The following is a 21,256-nucleotide window of genomic DNA, read 5'->3' as shown; positions in this document are numbered from 1 at the left end:
GATCTGGGCATTTACATTCCGAGTCACATGACTACGCAAATCTCGCAACCTACATGCTGACACCAGAGGTCATATAATCACGTGATATAGACAATAAACAAATTTCCAAAGTTGTTGTACGTAGATTTTGGACACATTATATAGAAGTCACTTAATGTTAGTAAATAAATGTAATGCATTTAATTCTTAACATATTTATTCTGAGAACAACGGCCAGAAACATGTCGGTATGGCAGCAGTGTGGAAAAAACCATTTTCAAGAAGTACCGAGCACATGTCAGCGATGTTTTTGTTGGTGTCACGTGACTAATACATTGACATGTGCTCTCTGCGTAGTAAATCTGGTTTTCTTCAAATTGCTGCAACATTTACAGATTTTTGGTCGTTGTTTTCACAAGAAAATATTTTGAGAAGTTTATAGAAATTACATGACTTTCATTTACATGTTTGATTTGATTTCCTACAACAGTAAAACTGGTGTATTGTTGATACAACGTGACTGGATGACCTCTGATGTCATTGACATGTAGGTAGCGAGAATTGTGTAGTCGCGTGACTAGGAATGCAAATGGCCCGATCCCGGTCACATTTCAGCAACGATGTACTTTCGTCTTTTCTGTCAGCGAATTAAAGACAGAACGAATGCTATGATCGCAATTTCTGAGAAAATAAATCATATTCATATCGATTCCACGCAGGTATATCGCGATGAAAGTTCGTTCAAGTTTCCTGGGCCGGCTAGTTAATGGCTACCTCATGCCGACACCAAATGGTGTCGGCGAATTCCAACTTTTCGACAGGGATTGGAATCTGACCCTACACCCCAACATAAATGTCAAAATATCAAAAATTGGGTGGCAAGGGTAAGAGGAAACTAAATGAGAATGTGAACTAGATACGGGAACGTTTTCTGGCTTTCTTAACTGAAGGACTTAAAGACTTATTTTGATAATACCTGGCCACAAGCTCATAACACAACCTATACTGTCATCGTGATCTGGATCTGGATCAGTTGATTGAATGTCATCTCACATAAAGTCTTTCTAGCTTTTGTTGATACAGCATGACTGAAGCAAATTGTTTTGTTAGATAAAACTAACAATGATTTACCTAATGAACCCACACACACACACTCTTGTGTATATATATATATATATATATATATATATATATATATATATATATATATATATCAATATATTGGGATAATTACTTTTTATAATCACAACTGGGGTAAATTTAAATCATTAGCTAACAGTTTCGTAAAGTTATCGATCTATTGGATTCAGGCATTTTGACCAGAGCCTTCCCTAGAACTGGATATTTTGTTTAACTGGTGTATTCATTAATTTTACTACCGATCAGAAAGGATGTGCCTCGTGCATTAATATTTAGGTCAATGCATCAAATGTGCTTTAAAGGCACATAGAGCTATTTGTATCCCAAGGCAGTAATGTTAACATTTGGCCAAATTACCATTCTTTTGTGGTAAGATGACAAATAAAGCTTGCATCGTATTTGTGACCTATGACAGGGAAAACTTTTAAAACGATGAAATATGCTCACCTCGTCTTGGACAAAAACTTCCCTTTTAGTGACCGCTATCAAAATCTACAACTGTACATTTTTCGTCCTTATGCTTTTAATAACTGTAATCATATATGCTAATTTTGAAAGCGAGGATTATTAATGAGACACATATGTGCCCAAATTGACAACAGACAGGATTTTGGGAGCATGTACTGTTAATATAGCTCCACTCATAAAATAGATACACTGCACAAAAAGCAGTCTTTGGATACCCGTGAATTCGATGCAATATGACTAAAACACGGTGCTGTAAAAAAAAACACAGGTATAACATACATCGTATTCATAAAATTACCAGCAAATTTAGCCAAACTGTCTAATAAAAACGTGAGAAATGGCTTCCGCATATTTTATCAAGATCCTTTTCCACTGTGTGTATCCTTTGCGATACGGTACAGTTAACTAATTAATAAACATGTACCGTAAAGTTAATTTTCGGCCAAATTAAATACTTTCTTGGTAAGATCGGCAAATGATGAGAAAATCGTAAAAATAATTTGTCAAAGAGGGAACTTTTAAATTGATGAAAGAGATATATAAAAGTTTTTGACAAAAATTCTTTGTAGATGTCCGTTGAGATCTCCCTACAGCCAGTAGTACCTGTGTGGCGATAGCGAAACAATGAAAATGGTTCTAGGTTTAAGACTACGAATGTGTACAATTTACCAATTTGCAGTTTTCTTCTGAAACATAACGGTAGTTTTTTTCTTGTAATTATTTGAAACCAATTAACGAAATTAATTAATTTACATACGGTATATAGTAAACCACCACACATAGGCTGGATCTGTAGTTCATACATTAATTCGTTTTCTGAGATCATATGCGTCATCACGTTTATTTGCATAAGAAAATATTTAATACTGCACAAAAATGATTAAATATTATATTTATACTTATACTTATTACTTAAATTTATATATACTTTAGTTATAAACTTAAGTTGAAAGGAAGCAATATTACAATAATCGCTCAAAAAATATTTCCAGTGTTATTTCAGCCCAGAGATTATATACAGTTCCAACATTTTAGTTCAGTTATAGGATCAATTCCATACCTGCCATATAACACGTGTATTTTCGCATCAGGGTTTGCTTTTATGAAACTTCTCAACTTTAATCCCTAGTACAATCAAATCAAGTTTTCTTCCTCTGCGATATTTAATGACTGAGATTTTAATTCATTATCTCAATGGTAAAATCAAAAGTTCAAGATGTGTGTTTCGCGCAATTACAATATCATAGTTTGTTTACGTTAAAAATCAATATGCAAAATATAAACTGAGATTTGACAAAATATTTAGACATTTATGAAAGCGGAACAAGCAACGAGCAATACGCTTGCTTATAGGTAATGAAATAAGGTCAAGTTTGACATGTCAGAAAGGTATGATGAGATTGCGAAATATGAACGGTTCAGGTGGCCTTAGTTGTGGACTGAGAGTAGGTTTCTATGTTTGTTTTATATAAAAAAATGAGACCACGTTCCAATCTTGTAAAATATGGTAATCCATAAGCCAAGAAAAGCACCCCAACTTCAACAGTTGCTGGACATATAAAGGAACTTCTGTAGCACATATTTTCCGCCATTGCCAATTTTACGCTGGCTTTTGACATCTCATAATTCTCTAGACAGACAGGACTTCACAAATCCGTTTTCCTTCCTAACTACCACCAAACAGATCTTAAGTGTCTGACAAAAGTACAGAGAAAAAATAAAATGAACGAATGTCCTCAGAATATAAATCCTTGTTTCATATCATTTTCAAACGTTACAATCGTTTTGTAAATTTTCAGTTTTGCCAAAGTTGTAAACGAACGCCAGATCGGTTACTTATCGCTTATTCCTTATTCCCAATTAGTATACAGACTGATGTTCTTATATTGCAGTTTTTATTTAATATTTTTGTCGTCGTCCATTGTTTCGTCAGAGAATCCTTTACAGAAATAAAAAAAAACTTGTAAAATACGGCAAATGGTTGGCGTATATGACACGATTATTGCGAAATGTACAATTTTAGTTGTTCATTTAGATTTGTTTAGTGTTCAAAATTCCACTTATATGAGTCGAGCTGTCATTTGTTAAACAGGGTTAAAATGTAAACATGATGATATAATTTGTGCTTGATTTGCATCATGCATAACCAAATGTGCGCCTACTGACTTCTCTTTAATACATTTTTTCTTTTAAAAAAACGCCCTTGTTTCTGCAAGTATATATTGATGATTTCATAATCAGTCCTGAATCTGTTATAACTATAATATGAAATACATATCGGAGCTTGTAAGATCTTCAATCTGTCCACGCGAAGTGATTTTTAGCAAACGTCTTTCTTTTGTATGTACACCTTTATCATAATTTGTCGAGGCAATTGTTTCATTGGTACATTGTATTTAACTTGGAACTCTAAATCTACCAAAAGAAGTACGTTCTCGTCTCAGAACCTATTCATCACCAAAGCCATATAGCTTCACATTTTCAAATGTACAGATCACTGACATCTCACCTCTATTCACGTGGGTTCGAGTCTCAGCTCGGCCAACACGTGCATGTGAAAAAGCTTGTCAGTAGCTTCCCGTGGGTCGGTGGTTCTTCAGAGGTTCTTCTTCCACCAAATACTGGCAGCAATATATAGCCTATAATGTACTGAAAAATAATGCTAAACCCAGAAAACTATAACCATCTTCGGGTGTATTCAAACTTTCCTGAGTCAAAACTAGACGGAAACAAAACAATGCATACTCCAAAAAGACTCTACCGCACCGCTGAAGGTAGACTGGTCGGCGCATGAGTGGCGCGTAACGAAGAATGGAGTAGACAGCGGAATTTTTTCATTCGCAAAAGCTCATCAGAACTGTGCTATTGACAGTAAACATAAATCCTAAGCTATAAATAAAATTCAGAACAGTTTCAGGAAAATTATTGGGGAGTTGAAACGCTGCTTGTTTATCAACAACCGAACAAGAAGGATAATATGGTGTTTCCTGTTTTACGGATTTTTGCCCCTCTTCGAAATTAAATAATGTAGACATCCAAACAGAAAAAGTGGTATGAGGTCACTCTGCCCGCAATGCCATCAAAACTTTCCAAGTATATGCCTACGTACTTGAGCACCAGTCTCAAACTTAGACTCAAGATATGTATTTTTATATAATGTATTCTTCCACTAAACAAAGATGGAGCCGGTAAAATTGCGGCATACATCACTTAAATTTCACAGACTGGTTATTCAACGTAATACAATAAAATTAGGTTTGTTAGCTAAAGTCGGATATCTTTTCCTGAAAAAGTTTAGAGAATATAGAGGCAAAATTTATATTTACTAGTAGTTATCGTAATCGGCCGATTTATTGTCCCGGTTAAACAACTTGCTATATATCATTGAACGATCCTGTTTCAATTATCATTTATGTCAGACTGAAAGTATATTATCTTTTTATCCGAGATGTATAAAAAGTTTCAAGTTTTCTCAACAATACGTTAACTTTACCTTTCAGCTTAAAGCCTTCTTTCCAAACTTTTCCATGATAATCATCAACCATGTTTCGGATACAAGCCACCATATATTGAAAATTGGTATTATTACACGGCAAAAATATATAACAGATCAAACAGAATGCTGTGTGTCAGTAATTGTTTGTAACTTGTGCTTTATGGCTCGCGATTTTTTAGTTCTGCCCCATGAACTTCAATTTGTTCAAAAACAATCGCAGAGTAAGTTTGCAGAAAATCAGAATAGCTGATATGTAAGTAAATAAATAAGTAAATACATTTCCGAGTGATATTTAACTACAGAAGGTTCATAATCACAACTATACTCGACGATTATAAGAATGAGAATTCTTGGATTTCATTGTCAGTCAAACTTTATCTTCTCAAGAAAATCATATCACAAGTCTAAATTTATGATGATATTATTAGTAGATATTGTGGCTAATAATTACATATTTTTTGGGATGAAACCAATTAAAGATGGTCAGATTGTTTGCCTATGCTTGGCTGAGCAATGAATCACTGTGGTATTCCTAACGGTGTCAATCCAACCATGACTGAACCAGATAGGTAATTATTTTACTGACACAAAAGTGAATCACGACATGAGTAAAACAACCATCACCAAATATTTTGGCATTTAGTCAAATGAACGCGCGTCGTTTCTTTGTCAAAATGCTCCACCACACACACATATACCCACACAAAAAATGCTTTGCTCGTTTGCAATCCATAGCAACCATTACGTATTCAGTTTCTTCCTTTGCATGCAAGAAACAGAGAGAAGGTACGTTCACCTCTTTTCTGAAATAGACGAAAATATTACGAATGCAGTATCAAGTTTGAGGATATAAGCGGCATGCAGGACAAATTGAGACATATGTAAGCTGAGTCTGGAGAGGCGACACGCTGTAGTGTAAAACTGAATTCGACCTTGCAATAGAATGTACTCTTTTCTCGGTAAGGTTGACATAATCGATTACCAACATGCCGCCATTGGCTCATTGGCGCTGCAACCTCAGATATACAGCATTTGCACGGCTGCTCCAACTCCAGCAGCATTATTTATCAGTTTCTCAAGAAAGTGACCACCTAAAAATTGCGAACAATCTTATAACAACACCCTTGTTTAGGGAAATAAATTTGTTTTCAATAGTCATATATATATTGACGGATGAGTTAATTTGCCAGGCAAAAGACAAACAACAAATATCCCCCCAAAGCCGTATCCTTATTTTCCATAGCTAATTTTGGTATGTAGTGACGTAAGAAAATGAGTGCGAAAAGCATCAAAACTTCATTCACAACTTTAAGCTAAGCATAGTTAACCTCAATTCGTGCCAAACAGGTGGTCGAAAACTTATGTGGAAAGTGGAGAGAAACAGCGTCAAGGAAGGTGCCAGTTTAGATTCCAAAATATGTATGATAGTTTGCGATGAGTGTAAACAAGTTTTGCACAACACTATTTGTTATCACTCTCTGTTGGAACCTAACTAACGTGTGGAATCAAGTTCATCTTGATCCTGTTAGGTCGAAATGAGCGCCTGCAGTAAAACCACACAATACCGTATATCTGGTATTTAATTTTTTATGTATTTTGGTGATTATTTAAAGTCATAAAATACTTATGTTGCCAAATATCAAGGCATATATATATATATATATATATATATATATATATATATATATATATATATATATATATATATATATATATATATATATATATATATAACATCAGTGAAAAAGAATCAACCACTATGTTTATAAGATGTATGATAGAAACCAAATTTCAATAAGTAACAGAGACGATGCAGGTGTTACAGCAGCTAAGTCATTTGACTGTACGATACATGTTTTATTCCAGCTTCACTAGTCATATGGGGAAACGATATTTCACAATCATTCTGCAAATTATGAACATCTGGCATGTAGCACCAATCTTTATTACTTTATTAACCACTTGTACATTAAACGAGCTATTCTTGGTTATATTTCAAATTTGTCTGTTGTAAAATTTATATGTGCTTTTTCTTGAGCCTTAATTCAATAAAGTCCAGTTAATGGGGGCGGGGGGGGGGCATATTACACAGGCCATTTTGTGTCTGCGGCAAACCATCTAGCAATGCTGATTAATATTGATTTATAATTTTGGTAATATTAATATTTTTAGTCAAGAATTATGTCTGAAAAATGTTTCTTATTCAGGTCCTTTTCTGATATCAGTACCCAGGAGCGAACATCGGGTGTCTTTCGGTGCCTGTGTGAGTCAGAAGGTATAAAACTAAATAATAGGGATGAAATATGATTAATAAAACATAAAAACATAATAAAATGACAAAACTTCGTTCACTTTCTGTTTAAATGAAATTTCTATTTGAAAAAAATTCGAATAAAGATTAGACTATGAATGCTTGGCGACATGACGTATATAATACAAGCCTAATAAGGTATAAGGTCGTGACCTAAGTTATGCTACTAATATGAGAAAGAGAGAAATAATTTTAAAAGGATATGAAGTTTTCCTGATTTCAGAGAACGTGATTCTAGAAGGAAACTTGGTTCAACTTTTGTTCAAATGAAACTAAAACATGAAAACGTAAAAAAACGAAATAAAAATCAGAACACGAATGCTTGGGTGTGTGATTTGTGTGTGCGCGTGTGTGGGTGTGTGATCTGGATTTTTAACGTGACTTTTACAATTTTCCAGTCATATCGCTACGATGTCTAATGTGTAGCAGTTTATAGTGATGTCTAGCACTGGGGCATCATGCCGAAGATATGTAGCATCATGCCACACCCAGTCACATTATCCTGACACCAGGCCAACCAGTCCTAACACTAACCTCTTAATGCTGGGCGCAAAGCGAGGCAGCCATTATATCATTTTTATAAGTCTTTGGTTTGACTCAGCAGGGGTTAGAACCCGCGACCTCCAGCGTCTGAGGCGGACGCTCTTACCACTTAGGTCACCGGAGCGGTCCCATGAATGCTTGGCCTACTGACATGAACATTACAAGTCAAATAAAGACAAGAATATGAATGCCTGGCAAACGGCGCCAGTTTAGACCACAAATGAACCAAATAAAACATGGCCCTCTTCAAATAGGAACAAAGAGTGCCACTTCCTTTCCGATATCTTGCTTGAGTACATAGACTTTGCCAAAATATGCTAGCCACCTCTTTCCGAATCTTGTATTTGTCGAACTGAGTATGTGTGCTACACTTTCGGCGTACAAACTGATGTCCGTAACAACAACGTTTCACGACCATAACGAAGGAGCAAAAGCGCTGGAGCAATGTTTAACGTGTTCCTGGTCAGAGCGCTACTAAATGCACAACCCGAGTGACTTTTAACATCCAAATCACGTATATTTGTGTCACGAGAATCAATATAACTTGTCCGTTCTTCTCATCGGCTCCTTTTTTCTTTTGGAAAAAATCTCCTCCAAGAAATTATCTTCAAAATATTATAAATCCTCCTCCGTATGTTCTAGAGGCAGAACATATACACTATTTATAATTTATATTGCGAACTATATGTCTACGTACTTGAGCACCAGTCTCAAACTAATTTCTAAAAGTACTAAAATCTTGCACATCGACATAATGCTTAGCCTGTAGCTAATATCAGAACATCCAGCCCTTTGCGTACGTATGGCACGTGCTGCTGTACATTAAGCACACATACACAAATATTTTTACCTTATTACAATGTGTACTGTCGTCGATTGTATTACTCAAGTATTGCGTTCTTTTCTAGGAACAGTCTTGTGATGACCAGTCGTAAAAAAGAAGTCTACATTCTCAAATCAAACGAGAATCTGTTTTGTGTAAAATTCCATATATATAGCTTATTCTTTAAAATAAAGGAAATCTCGTTCAGATCTCAACGTTAAAATTGATGGTAGACCACTTATTAAAATCAACGCGGTTTGGACTGTAGATGGAAGACCCATATTGATGTCAATAGCTACTTAGAACATAGAGCTGAAACTAAAATCATACATTATCAAATTATAGATGCATTATAGCACCATCAAATACCACTATCATTACATTAGATAAAATGACGAATTTCCTTATATCAGAGAAATGACCAGCTCCGTGCATCAGGGAAAATTACCAATTCCTTACATCTGAATAAATGACCAATTCCTTACAGTAGAGAAAATGATATATTCCTTACATTAGATAAATTAACCAATGATAACAAAAAGAATGCGATCGTTCTTGAAAACTGCATTTCAACAAAAAATCTGATCTTTTTTTAAAACAAATTTTGGGAAACCGTACAGAACTATTCTTGCATGATCTGAACGATTCCAGCTTGCTCTGACAGGCGATTTCGTGACATCAGCTGTACCCAAGCATCGTAAATGCATGTGTCGACTGAGAAGTTGCTTTGTTTCTGTTGTTTTTTAAAAAAAAATTTTGCTTGTAGGTAACAAGTAAATGAATTACTTATTTTGTATGTGCTCTTGAGATAATTTTGATCAAATGAGTTACTTATTTTGTAGATGCTCTTGAGATAATAATGATCAAATGAGTTACTTATTTTGTATGTACTCATGTAATAAAAATGATCAAACACTGTTTACTGCTCGTTAATGTTGTCATGACACTTCGGTAAACTAAACGTTCGAGCTCTGATTTTTTACTCCTGATTAGGAAAACTCTGAACTCTCAGGCTCAAACTTTTCCCTCGTGCTAATGAAACTCTGAACCCTGGGGCTCAAACATTTATTTAGTGCTTATGAAACTATGAACACGGGCTGAAACTTTTCCGTCATACTGAAGAACTTCTCAACCATCGAGTTAAACTTTTCCATCGTGCTCAGGAAACTATCCATACTCAGGCTCAAACAAGGACCCAGGATATTCTGAACCCTCCAACTCAATTTTTCCATCGTGCTCGAGAATATCTTAACCCTCGGACTCAAACATTTCCTTAGTGCTCATGAAACTATGAACCCAAACTTAAACTTCTATTTTTTCTCTGAATGCACTTGAAACCTCAGTCTTGAACTTTTCCATCGCGCTCGGGAACCTCTGAACGCTCAGGTTCACAATTCCCTCTCGCGCATGGAAAAGTCTGAATCCTTCGGTTCAAGCTTTTAACCTAAAGTCTCACGCTTGTCTCCCCTGCTCTAGCAAAGGTTTGGAACATGCAAACAAAGTGTGACAATATGACGACTTACTATGATCCATATACTTTTAAAGATGGAGCAGATTAAAGGCGTACAGAGCATGTAGTTATTTCAAGTTTTTTCGAATGTCTCTCACCGTAGATGCATGATTATTCTTTATCTATGTTTTTCTTGTTTTTAACACAATTTTATATGCTGCACAGATGTAGACAACTGATTGACAATGATGTATTCGGAAACTCTCGACCTAGTTCTAAACAAATGTACCCAGCTTGTGCTACCATTCCTCCCAGTTCAATATTTTGTACAGCATGGAATGAATCTTTAAACATGGGTAAAAATCATGTTTTGACATAGTACTCACATTTTGTCCTTAGTAGCGATCTTTTGGTACAGCTTCCCCATATATTGTTGCTGATCGGTTTGATCTTCAATAATAAGGGTTTCCACCATAGATCCCTTGCTGCCGAAAGACACTCTGGAACCACAAAAAGACCACTTTATGTAAAGTCAAGAAAAGCTGTGATTATGGATCCCATTTCATTTTTTAAAGAATAAATTTGATTATTATGTTGACTGTATGACAAAATAAAATGTAAGAACTCTCGATATATTTACTCAGTCGAAATTGAACTTAGACTCAAAATTCCGTAAGGAAAATTCATATTTAGAAACCAACAATAAGATACACATTTTTATTTATGTAGCAGTTCAAATATTCGGAAAATGGTAAAATATTCTTGATCCTACTGTTGCTCGGAGCAAGGTTATGCAACACTTTCTTTTTATTTGAGCACGAGTTAAATTTTGTGCTCAGACAGTTTCTTGACTTCTAGTCCTGGCCCTTCCGTATCAGACGTAATTGCAGTTGCATCAATAGATAAATGAACGGAGGATTTCTATTGGTCAGAAAATAATTATGTGATCAGACGCAACTGACCGCATGAACTGTAAGGAGGACTACTTTATACTAACTTCCATAAATAGAGTCACGTGCAAAGTAACTAACGTAAGCAGTGAACTGGAACACATACACTCTGCATGCCTTTAAAACGAAATAAAAACGGTGGGTTTATATTTTATTTAGAAAATTGATTAAATTGATTTGACAGAACCAAATAACACATCTTTGCTTTTTTCTGAATATAAATAATTTTTTCTTGGACTAGATTTGAAAAAGAAAAGCTGGGAAACTCAAAACCTGCCAAGAACATTGGGGATAAAGCTCTTTTACCACAGCTCGTTACAAATGGATTTAAAGCCATTGGTAAATGGATATATGGACTGGGAGAAGGGTGGGTCGAAAGACTAGCATTATAACAAGTGGATTCATAGTCCTACAATGTAAGACGCTGACCTTGATAGTTACGATGTGGGGTGGGTGTGAGATCTGCTACAGCCCCAATCGTAACTGTTAATGTCGAAGTTTTGCACTATTTGACTATTGGACTCCCATCACTATAACCATTTACCGATAGTCTTAGTTTCATTTGTAAGTAGCCCCTGAAAGTAACCTAAACTGTCAATCAACACGAAAATAGATTTAAAGACGCGAAAATTTGTTACTCACGTGTCTGGACAATAACGATTCACAAGTCACAGTGAACTCATGATAGCATAAAATCCAAGAGTCATTCGTATGTCGAACAAAACAACACATCCTTTGCTTTGAATATTGAACATCTACTCAGAAAACATATGCCAATTTAAATAAAAGATTGAGACCATGCTGTAAAATATTCAAAACCTTAGATTGCCTACCACTGGTATAATTTTTTATTTGATATTGACGAAGATATTACGTTGCAGATGGAGATGCCCTGTTCTATAAATAGCCACATAGCAAACGCCTCAACAAGAATTCATTCGGTTACAGAGTCTCTAAACTGATAGGGAATGTCTTGATACAAAACAAAATAACAATAATAAATAATAAAATTATAAATAACTGTAATTATAAGAGTTTAACGTTTTTTGTTTCTTCTGAGTTTATCGTAGTATAAACTGTCAGTTGCCAGCTCACACATCTTACATAACGTTCTTCGGACGTTATTTGCTGTGCAAGTCGGCAACAGACAGTTTATACCACGATAAACTCAGAAAAAAACAATATTAAACTCTTAAATAGTCGATATCAAAATTCTGTACTCATTTAAAAGGATGCATTGGCACATATCGATTCAAATTTCCAATTACTGGAAATTCTAAACAAATTTTTATGACTGTCGGGCCCGATTGTTGGTATTAATTAGACTTTAATATAGAAAGGTAGTGAAAGGGGACGATTCAGCGACAATGGGAATTAGCATTACAGACCCACCCCCCGGGACTGTTTAGCGACTATGTAAATTTAACATTAACCACCCTGGGACTGTTTAGCGACTATGTAAATTTAACATGGACGAAAAATCGTGGGACTGCTTAGCGACAAGGGAAATTAACATGGGAAATAGATTTTGGGACTGTTGAGCGACAAAGGGGAATTGAACATGGGAATATGGGACTGTATAGCGTCAAAGGAATTTAAACAGGGTGCGACTGTATAGCGTCAAGGGAAATTTAACATGGGATTTTTTTTTTTAAAAAATAAAAAAAATAAAAAAAGGGGTAGGCAATTGAAAGTCAATCTCTTTTCGAGACCTATGAGTGGCCCTGAAAAGGGCCTTTGGTTTCATCATCATCTTCTTCTTTTATTTCGTCCACTTCTGTAGCCATCTTCTAACTTTTGCCATTATTCCTGTCTTCTTTATTTCTGATTCAGGCATCCAGTCAGGATGACCTATCGCTCGGAATTTCTCCTGTATTCGTATCCAGTTATTGTTGAGTTTCTCAAAGCTTTCTTTTCTCTTTCTATTTTCTTCTTCTTTTCTTTCCTTAGTCCACTTTTCTTTGATGTTCTTTACCTCTTCCGTCATCACTTTCCTCATTACTTCTTCCGTTTTTGTCAGCTGGTCCAACCCCCATTTTACGTATCGCCACTCCGTCCAATTCAATATCTTTTCTAAGAAGCACCTAACTTCGATGAGATTTTCAAGTGCTTCCTTTAAACTTCCCACTCTTACATAAGGCGGGTCAATCAATCCTCTCAGTCTCTTTTCCTCTTCTTCCATCATTCCTGTTACTATCTCCTTTGCTTCCTTCAAATTATTAAAACAGTCAAGACACTTTTCTAATTTGAATTCTTTCTCTATCTTTTCCATGACAAACGTAACATCTACTATCCAATAATAAATGCCTATCAAATGATTCAGTAACGCTGTTGCTACCACCATTTTCTTTGTTTTTATTCCGTGGAATGGGTTCTAATGGCTAACACTGTTAGCTTTATAGTTAAAGCGCGGACGTCATGGAAAACATCCCCCTAAAACAAAATTAGTTAGTTAGTTAGTTGGATTATAGTGGCTTTCGTTCTTTTGAACATGTACCACTTTTTTATTCACGCACTGCGTGATTTTTAATTACTCCTGGGGGAAGGAAAAGGAGCCTCATCCCCCAGGCTTTTATGTACTCAAAGAGTACTTTTTAATTTAGCCACTCAGGTGTAGGACTAACTAGTCCTTAACAAGCTGACTGAAAGGCTAATAGACATGAGTGGGAATAGTCACACCACACACTCGTGTTTCTTAGTTGGATTGAAATGCCCCAGGTGTCAAACCAAGCAGTATGTGACTCCCGCCACGATTGGTCGGCAGCGATGAGGTCACATTAGGACACCCGGTCTTGTGGCATTGACGAAGTGGCCCGCTTTTTTGATATCATCAATTGCCTTTCCCAGTCCGATATTCCGGTAGACAGAGCCTTCCTTTTTTCCACTCTGTTTAGGTGGTGCAGGTTCATCAGCTTCATCGCCGCTGGATGATGATACTTCCAGGGCCGCTGCCAGCGTGGAAGTTTCAAATTCTTCAGTGTCGTCTGCCAACATTGCCTGGATTTGGCTGAGTATGTTAGTAGAAATAGCTGTGGAAGCTTGATTTAAAAGTTCAGCCAGATGTTGTTTAAGAGATAAGGAGACGGTTAGGAGCATTTTTTTTTTTTTTTTTTTTTTTTTTTTTTTTATTCATCAATTCCTTATTTATTTTGATTCCCTATCTTATTGGTTTGGAATGAAAACTTGTTTTTATGGTTGTTTGTATGTTATTATGGAGTCCTGTTTTAATTAATTCCTATTTTCCTATTTTAATTTTTTGTGGCCTTAATTGGTTTTTATTATTCGGGGTATGAACGGCTGTGTCAGTTTGTGAACCTACGAGACCTAGCAGGCCGTCATAATTCCCAAACAGTGATTTTGTAATATTCGTCCTTAACTGGTTTTTATTATTCGGGCTATGAACGGCTGTGTCAGTCTGTGAACCCACGAGACCGAGCCGGCCGTCATAATTCCCAAACAGTGATTTGTTATATTTTTAACTGGTCTTTGATTTACTTTCTTAGATTTTTTTGAGTAGATTGGATTCGTGTATAAAACTTATGATATTTTTGAATGTTAGATTAATATTGGGGTTTGTGTTCATCAAGAATTCTGGGTATGTTGTAGGGGATCCAATTTTATGCTGTTTAACTTTAAACTTAGCCCTTTCTTTTTCAAGTGTATGGCAGTTGTTAAAAATATGCTCTATGTCTTCTGGGACCCTGCAGTGGTAGCAGTTAGGGTTATGTGGTTGTGGTCCTATGTACTGTCCGAAGCTGTTAGCCAGCTTGGTTTTGCCCGTGAGTATTCTATTTATGAATTTTTGTTCACTGCCTTTTGTTTTGGGTGGTTTCCTATTTCTACATACTTCTTTAATGATGGTTTTTAGTTTCCTGCCTTGAGTGCTTGTGTTCCATAATTCCTGCCATTTATTATCAATGAGGGTTTTAGATATGCTATTGAGTTCGCATATGCTATAATCTAGGTTGATGTGAGTGGTTTCGTTTAGTTTTTGTTTAGCTGTTATATCTGCCATATCGTTACCTGGTATGTTAATATGGGATGGTATCCACATAAATTCTACTTGTAAGTTATTATTGTTCAGTATTTTTAACAATAAATTGGTTTGCCTAAGATAGTTTTCTCTTGATTTGGTGTTGTTATTAAGTATTGAGTTTATGACGCTTAGCGAGTCACTTATTATTACCGCTTGGGGTATTTTGTTCTCTTTGATCCATTTGAGTGCTTCAAGTATGGCCCAGAATTCAGCTGTGTATATAGAGCAGAGGTTAGGTAGTCTTCTTCCTACTTTAATGTTAAGTTCGGGGATTACGTAAGCTGCTGCTGTTCTGGGTGGTTCTGTAATTTTGGATCCATCAGTGTAAATCTTAATGTAGTTGCAATATTTTGAGTTGATTTCTTCTGTACAGATTGTGTTTAGTTTGAGTTCCTGTTCGTTTTTATTGCCATATTTCGTAATGAGGGTGTTAACTGTGGGGTTGATATTTATCCATGGTTCTTTGTCATAGTGATTTGCAATTTCTGCTTGGAGTTTGTCTATAGGAAGTTGTTCAACTAATTGATGGACTAATTTCCCTGCTGGTATGTTTTGTGATAATTTAGTTCTAAAAGGTATGTTGCATTTATTTATAGCTAGCCGGGTGGGGTGTGTGTCGGGGTGTGTTGTTAGCCTGGCTGCATATCTGAGGGTGAGTTCTTGTCTTCTAAGGTGGAGCGGCAGTTCTCCAGTTAAGATCTGAAGTTCCACTAGTGATGTGGATGGTAGTGCACCAGTGCAAATAATTAGGGCCTTTCTTTGTATGCTATCTAGTTTTTTGAGGTTATTTTGCGGTGCCGAGTTGTAAATTTGGCATCCGTAATCTAGTTTAGATCTAATTAACGATTTATATAAAGCTAGTAAGGTTTCTTGATTGGATCCCCAGGTGGTTCCTTTAAGGGTTGTAAGGAGGTTAAGGTCTTTATTACACCTTTTGACTAGTTCGTTTATGTGGTGTCCCCAGTTTAGCTTGGAGTCATAATGCATTCCTAAAAATCGTGCTACATTTACGAATTTAATTTCTTGATTTTGGATGGTGAGTTTGGGAAACTGATTTTGTAATTTACGTTTGGTGGTGAATAATACTGCTATGGTTTTTTCATGGGATATTTTGAAACCCCATTTATCAGCCCATTTCCATATTTTGTTTAAACTTGTTTGAATATCGCTGATTACTTTGTGGTTGGAAGGGTTTCCTGCTCTCCATAATCCACTATCATCAGCAAATTGTGAGAGTTCAATTAGTTTTGATGTTAAGTTGGTGTCCAAGTCATTAATCATGATGTTGAAAAGGGTTGGGCTGAGTACGCTCTCTTGTGGTGTACCGTTTTCAAGTGTGTGTGGTTCAGAGTAGGTGTCGCCGACTCTGGTTGATATTTTACGGTCAGCGAGGAAGTTTTCAATGAATTTAAACATTCGACCTGTGATGGCGTAGTGGTTGAGTTTGGCTAATAAGCCTTTGGTCCATACAAGGTCGAATGCCTTTTCGAGGTCAATAAATACTGCAATTAAATTCCTATCAGCTTTGCGTTTGGAGTTGAACGCCAATTTAATTGCGGTTTCTAATCGTATTAGTTGATCCGTGGTGGATCTTTTGTTTCTAAATCCGCATTGATTATCGGAGATTAAATTATTGCTCTCTAGGTGGTGTTTGAGTCGGTTGGTGACTATGGTTTCCATGATCTTACAAATGTTGTTTGTTAGGGAAATGGGTCTGTAGGAGCTAATATCGTTAGGGTCTTTTCCTTGCTTGGGTATTGGAATTACTATTGCGTGTTTCCATTTATCGGGTAGTTTGCCTGAGGTCCATATTTGGTTTAGTAATTTAATAATTGTTTGTTTAATGTTATTTGGGATATTTTTGTATATTGTGTATCCTATTTGATCTTCCCCTGGGCTAGTTTCGTTTTTGGTTTTCAATGCTAGGTCCCATTCGTAAGTTGTAATGTCTTTATTTAGGTTCGAGACTTTGGGACCGAGGTCTTTAAAGAGATTACTATGGGTTCTTTCTACTTTGTCCCTATGTAATTGAAATGCTGGGGTGTGGTTGGTGTTGCTACTCATATCTGAGAAATGCTGAGCTAGTCGGTCAGCCTTTTCTTTATTAGTAATGGCTCCAGCTATTTTTGGAGTGGTGTTAGTTGTCTTTCCTCTAATTGATCTAATCTTATCCCAGACTTGTTTGGTACTAGTTGTGATATTGATATTCGTGCAGTAATTATGCCAAGTTGATTCCTTCGCCTGTTTAATTATGTTTTTAAGGTTTTTCTCCTTTTGTTTATATATAGTGAAATCAATAGAGTTTTTAGTGCGTTTGAATTTATTGAGGGCTTTTTTCTTATCAGTGATGGCTTGTTTGCATTCATCATTCCACCATGGGACTCCTTGTTTATGTGGGTTACCACTGGTTTTGGGTATGTTAGTGGTGGCTGCCTTTAGTATGGTATCAATCAGGTCTTCGTAATATTTATTAATATTATCATTTTCTATGTTTTTGGTGTCTATTTTGCTTAGTGTTTCATTAAATGAGGTCCAATCTGCTTTTGAATATATCCATCTAGGGGTTCTTTTTAGCGAGTTGTATTGGACCGTCATCTGCAGGGTGACTATTACTGGAAAGTGATCACTGCCCAAGGGGTCAGTTTGATCCACTCTCCAGTCCGCCACCTGGGTTATTGATGGCGAGCAAATGGTGAGGTCGATGGCGGACATGAGACCGTTTTCTGGGTTAAGGCGTGTTTTTGTACCGTCATTTAAAATGGCTAAGTTAGATTCTGCGGTCCATTCTTCAATCAATTTGCCTCTTTTGTCCGTCACACCGCCCCCCCATAGCTCGTTATGGGCATTGAAATCTCCACAGATGACGATCTGATTTACTCGTTTGTGATCATTTATTTGTTTGTAAGTAATTAAGTTAGCTGTGCCTGATGTTCCCCCTGGGTCATAAATATTGAATATTTGTATTTGACCCTTGCCTGTATGAATTATGAGGGACTGAATTTCGAATGCTTCGTTGCTACCTGGGGTTGGTGTTATGGTTACTGTTGTTACATTCGGGATGTTATCTGCTATATAGATGGCTAAACCCCCACCTCCTTGTCCCGTGGTTCGATTTTTGAAGTGACCTGGGGCATATCCTGGGAGTTTGGGTATTTGTTTGGTTCTACTTGTTATTTTTGTTTCTTGAATGCATATAATATCTGGTTTGTGTTCTAAGCTTTGTAATTTGGCTTTGAGTTCACTGATATTACTTATTAAGCCTCTAGCATTCCATTGCCATATTATAATGTTCCGGTTTGTTGTATAATCCATTATTGGGGTGGTCATTTATTGATTCTTTTGTGTTGAGGGTTATTATGTTAACTTCAAATTTGATTCGATTTTGCTTATTATGCTTATTATCTGTGTTATTTTATCCACGATGTAGTGGTGGTTGTTGATAAGTTCGGCTTTGATCTCTGTGAGTAACTTTTCTATTGTCGGGTTTGACAGTGATTTGTTTTTGGTGTTAGTGTTATCTGATTCTTCGGGGTGGAGTTGTGAGTCTTTGTGGGATTTGATTAAGAATGTATCTTGTTTATTTAATCTTGTTTGATCTTGTTTGACCTTGTTTGACCTTGGTAGGTTGGGTGTTTGGGCTGTGGTTGCTTCAGTTGCTGGTTTGTTTGGGGTCATGATGTGGTAATTTTTATTACTGGGGGTTAGTTTTTTCGCCGCATGATACGGGATTTGCTTGTTGTTCATGATATCTATGGTTTGATATTCCTTGATAGTGTTGGGGCATTCGTGGGATTTAGGTAGGTGCGGGCCCCTGCAGTTGGTACATTTGGGTGTGGTTCTACAACATACATCTTTGTGGTTTCCCCCACATTTGTAGCATAGTTGGGTATATCTACATCTGTTAGAGAAATGTCCCCAGTGTTGGCAGTTGCTGCAGAACCTGGGTTTGTTTATGTATGTCTCAAGGCGGTGGCGTGCCCCAGAGTGATCTAGTCTTATCATGGTTGAGAGTGGAGAATTTGATTCTAGTATCGCTGTATTGGTTTCCTGTCCTAAATGATTTTTGAGTTTATACGCCCTATTTATGGGGGTACCACTGTCTTTGAGTTTGGCAGTGAGGGTTTCATTGTTTATCCCTTTATTTTGTCCTGTGAGTTTTAGAACTGCTTTAAATGTGGGGGTGTTCGTGCGGGAGTATGTGGCTAAGTCATTTGTTCGTGTGTTATTGTTTATTGCCATGAGGGTCTGGTTGCTATTGTGTGTTTTGGTTATTATGTTCTTTGTCCCTATTTGTTTGTGTCTTTCGACGTTAACCCTAATGTTGTTAATAATTTCAATTTCTAGGAATTTGGCCATTTGACTGCGAGTGCTGCAGTGTACTATTATGTATCTTGTGTTTGGCCTAAATATTTTGAATTGTCCTTGATGAACCCTAAGGAGGGCCTGTGTGAGACTGTTAACAGTTAAGTTTATCAGTTTATTGGAGTTGCTACTGATATAAAGTGTGTGTTCTATGGGGTGATATGAAAATTTGGCCTGTTTCTTTGGTTCTTTGTGGGGGTGTGAGTTTGAATTATTTTGGGGGGCAGGTTTGTTCTTGGTAAACATGGGTCCCTTCCCTTTACCCTTGCCATCCCACACGTTAGGTTTTGATTTAGTGGTTGGGTTAGCTTGTGTTTTGTTTCGGCTGCTGAGTAATTGTTCTTCAGTTAAGGGTTTTGATGGTCCAGGGGTCTGACTGTTAGGTTTTGATTTAGTGGTTGGGTTAGCTTGTGTTTTGTTTCGGCTGCTGAGTAATTGTTCTTCAGTTAAGGGTTTTGATGGTCCAGGGGTCTGACTGTTATGATATTTCGGTTTGTTGTTACTGATATGAATGGGTGGAGTTATCGTTACCATGGGCCCCATTTTGGGTGTAGTTTTTCCTTTGTTACATGAGTTGGGCCCTATTTTCGGTGGGTTTCTTATTATCATGGCTATATGTTTTTTTTCCGGGGATTGTGCAATGACCATGTATTTGGGGGTGGGTGGCTGGTCTTGTTTTTGGAGTGGCGATATTGGTGTTTCTATAGGTATTGTATCATCCAGGTCCTTGTTTGCCGATGGATCTAGTAAGTTTTTGAAACTTACAGTTGAGTTGATACTTAAGTCGGCTGCTGATATTTGAATTAGTTCATTTCTCTCAGGGGTGGTTAGATGCGGTGTTGTTAAATCTTTCCTTTCAGGAGTGGATGAGAAGTTGAGATTCTTCTCGCAAAGTTCAAGGTGCTTGGAGTTTTCACTGAGATCCAATTTCCCCGTGATTATTTGCGGGTTTGGTGTCATAGGGGTGGGAGGTTTATGTGATTTCATTTCCTTTTCAAGCCTATTGTTTCTCAGAATTTGTTTTCTAGTGTTAAAGTTAAGTTTGTTTGTGATTGATTGAGACATTCCTACTTTGGTTTTGAATAAGGTTTAGGTTACTTATTGTTGTTAATAGTGGTTGTGGTTATGAAGAAACAATGAGAGATGAGATTCTGTTACGTTCCGTGAATCGGAAAATCTCACAGCGGTTAGCTTGTGCTTGTAATTTGTGAGATTCTGACCAGGCGTGGTATCAGTGTGTTTCCTAGTGCCTGTTTTCGGGAACAGTGCTAACAGCTAGAGTTGTTATTATAAGAAAAAGGTAGTGGTTAGTTGTGTAATTTGTCGAATTTATTCTCTATGATTGAAAATCACACAATGATATTTGGTGCTTGTATCATGTGTGGGTTCAATCCAGTCGGTTCTAGTATGTTTCTTAGAGACTGTTTAAGAGAATAGGCGGCAAATTGAGTAGATACGGAATTTAGTACAAGTAAGGTAAAATATATTATAGTGAGATGTAAACAGCATAGAGTTTTAATTGCCCGCAGGCTTAGTAATTTTCCTACCTTGTACTAAAGTACTTAGCTTTTATACGAGGTGGTATGATCCAAAATGGCTGCGTGGCGGGCTGCTTGGCTGGATTTCCTTTGTCTGATATATTACTATCTTACTGCGTGTTCCTATCGTTCCTTTGTGAGAGTTCCTTAGATCTGTGCA

The 21,256-nt window shown here is 36.7% G+C and overlaps 1 protein-coding gene across 2 annotated transcripts in view; it reads right to left on the bottom strand.

The window, feature by feature from the left end:
* Nucleotides 1-21,256, bottom strand: part of LOC149807166 (uncharacterized) — a 268,034-nt gene that overhangs the window by 217,426 nt on the left and 29,352 nt on the right. For both annotated transcript variants that reach the window (XM_089962987.1, XM_089962973.1), the window contains exon 2: nucleotides 10,597-10,710. In XM_089962987.1, the coding sequence (XP_089819113.1) occupies nucleotides 10,597-10,710 (114 nt within the window). The remainder of the gene's footprint in view (nucleotides 1-10,596; nucleotides 10,711-21,256) is intronic.

Source organism: Sinohyriopsis cumingii, chromosome 1 (genome assembly GCF_028554795.1).
Source record: "Sinohyriopsis cumingii isolate HCF-2022 chromosome 1, ASM2855479v2, whole genome shotgun sequence".
NCBI classification, from domain to species: Eukaryota; Metazoa; Mollusca; class Bivalvia; order Unionida; family Unionidae; genus Sinohyriopsis; species Sinohyriopsis cumingii.
This window is presented reverse-complemented; position numbering and strand designations above follow the sequence as displayed.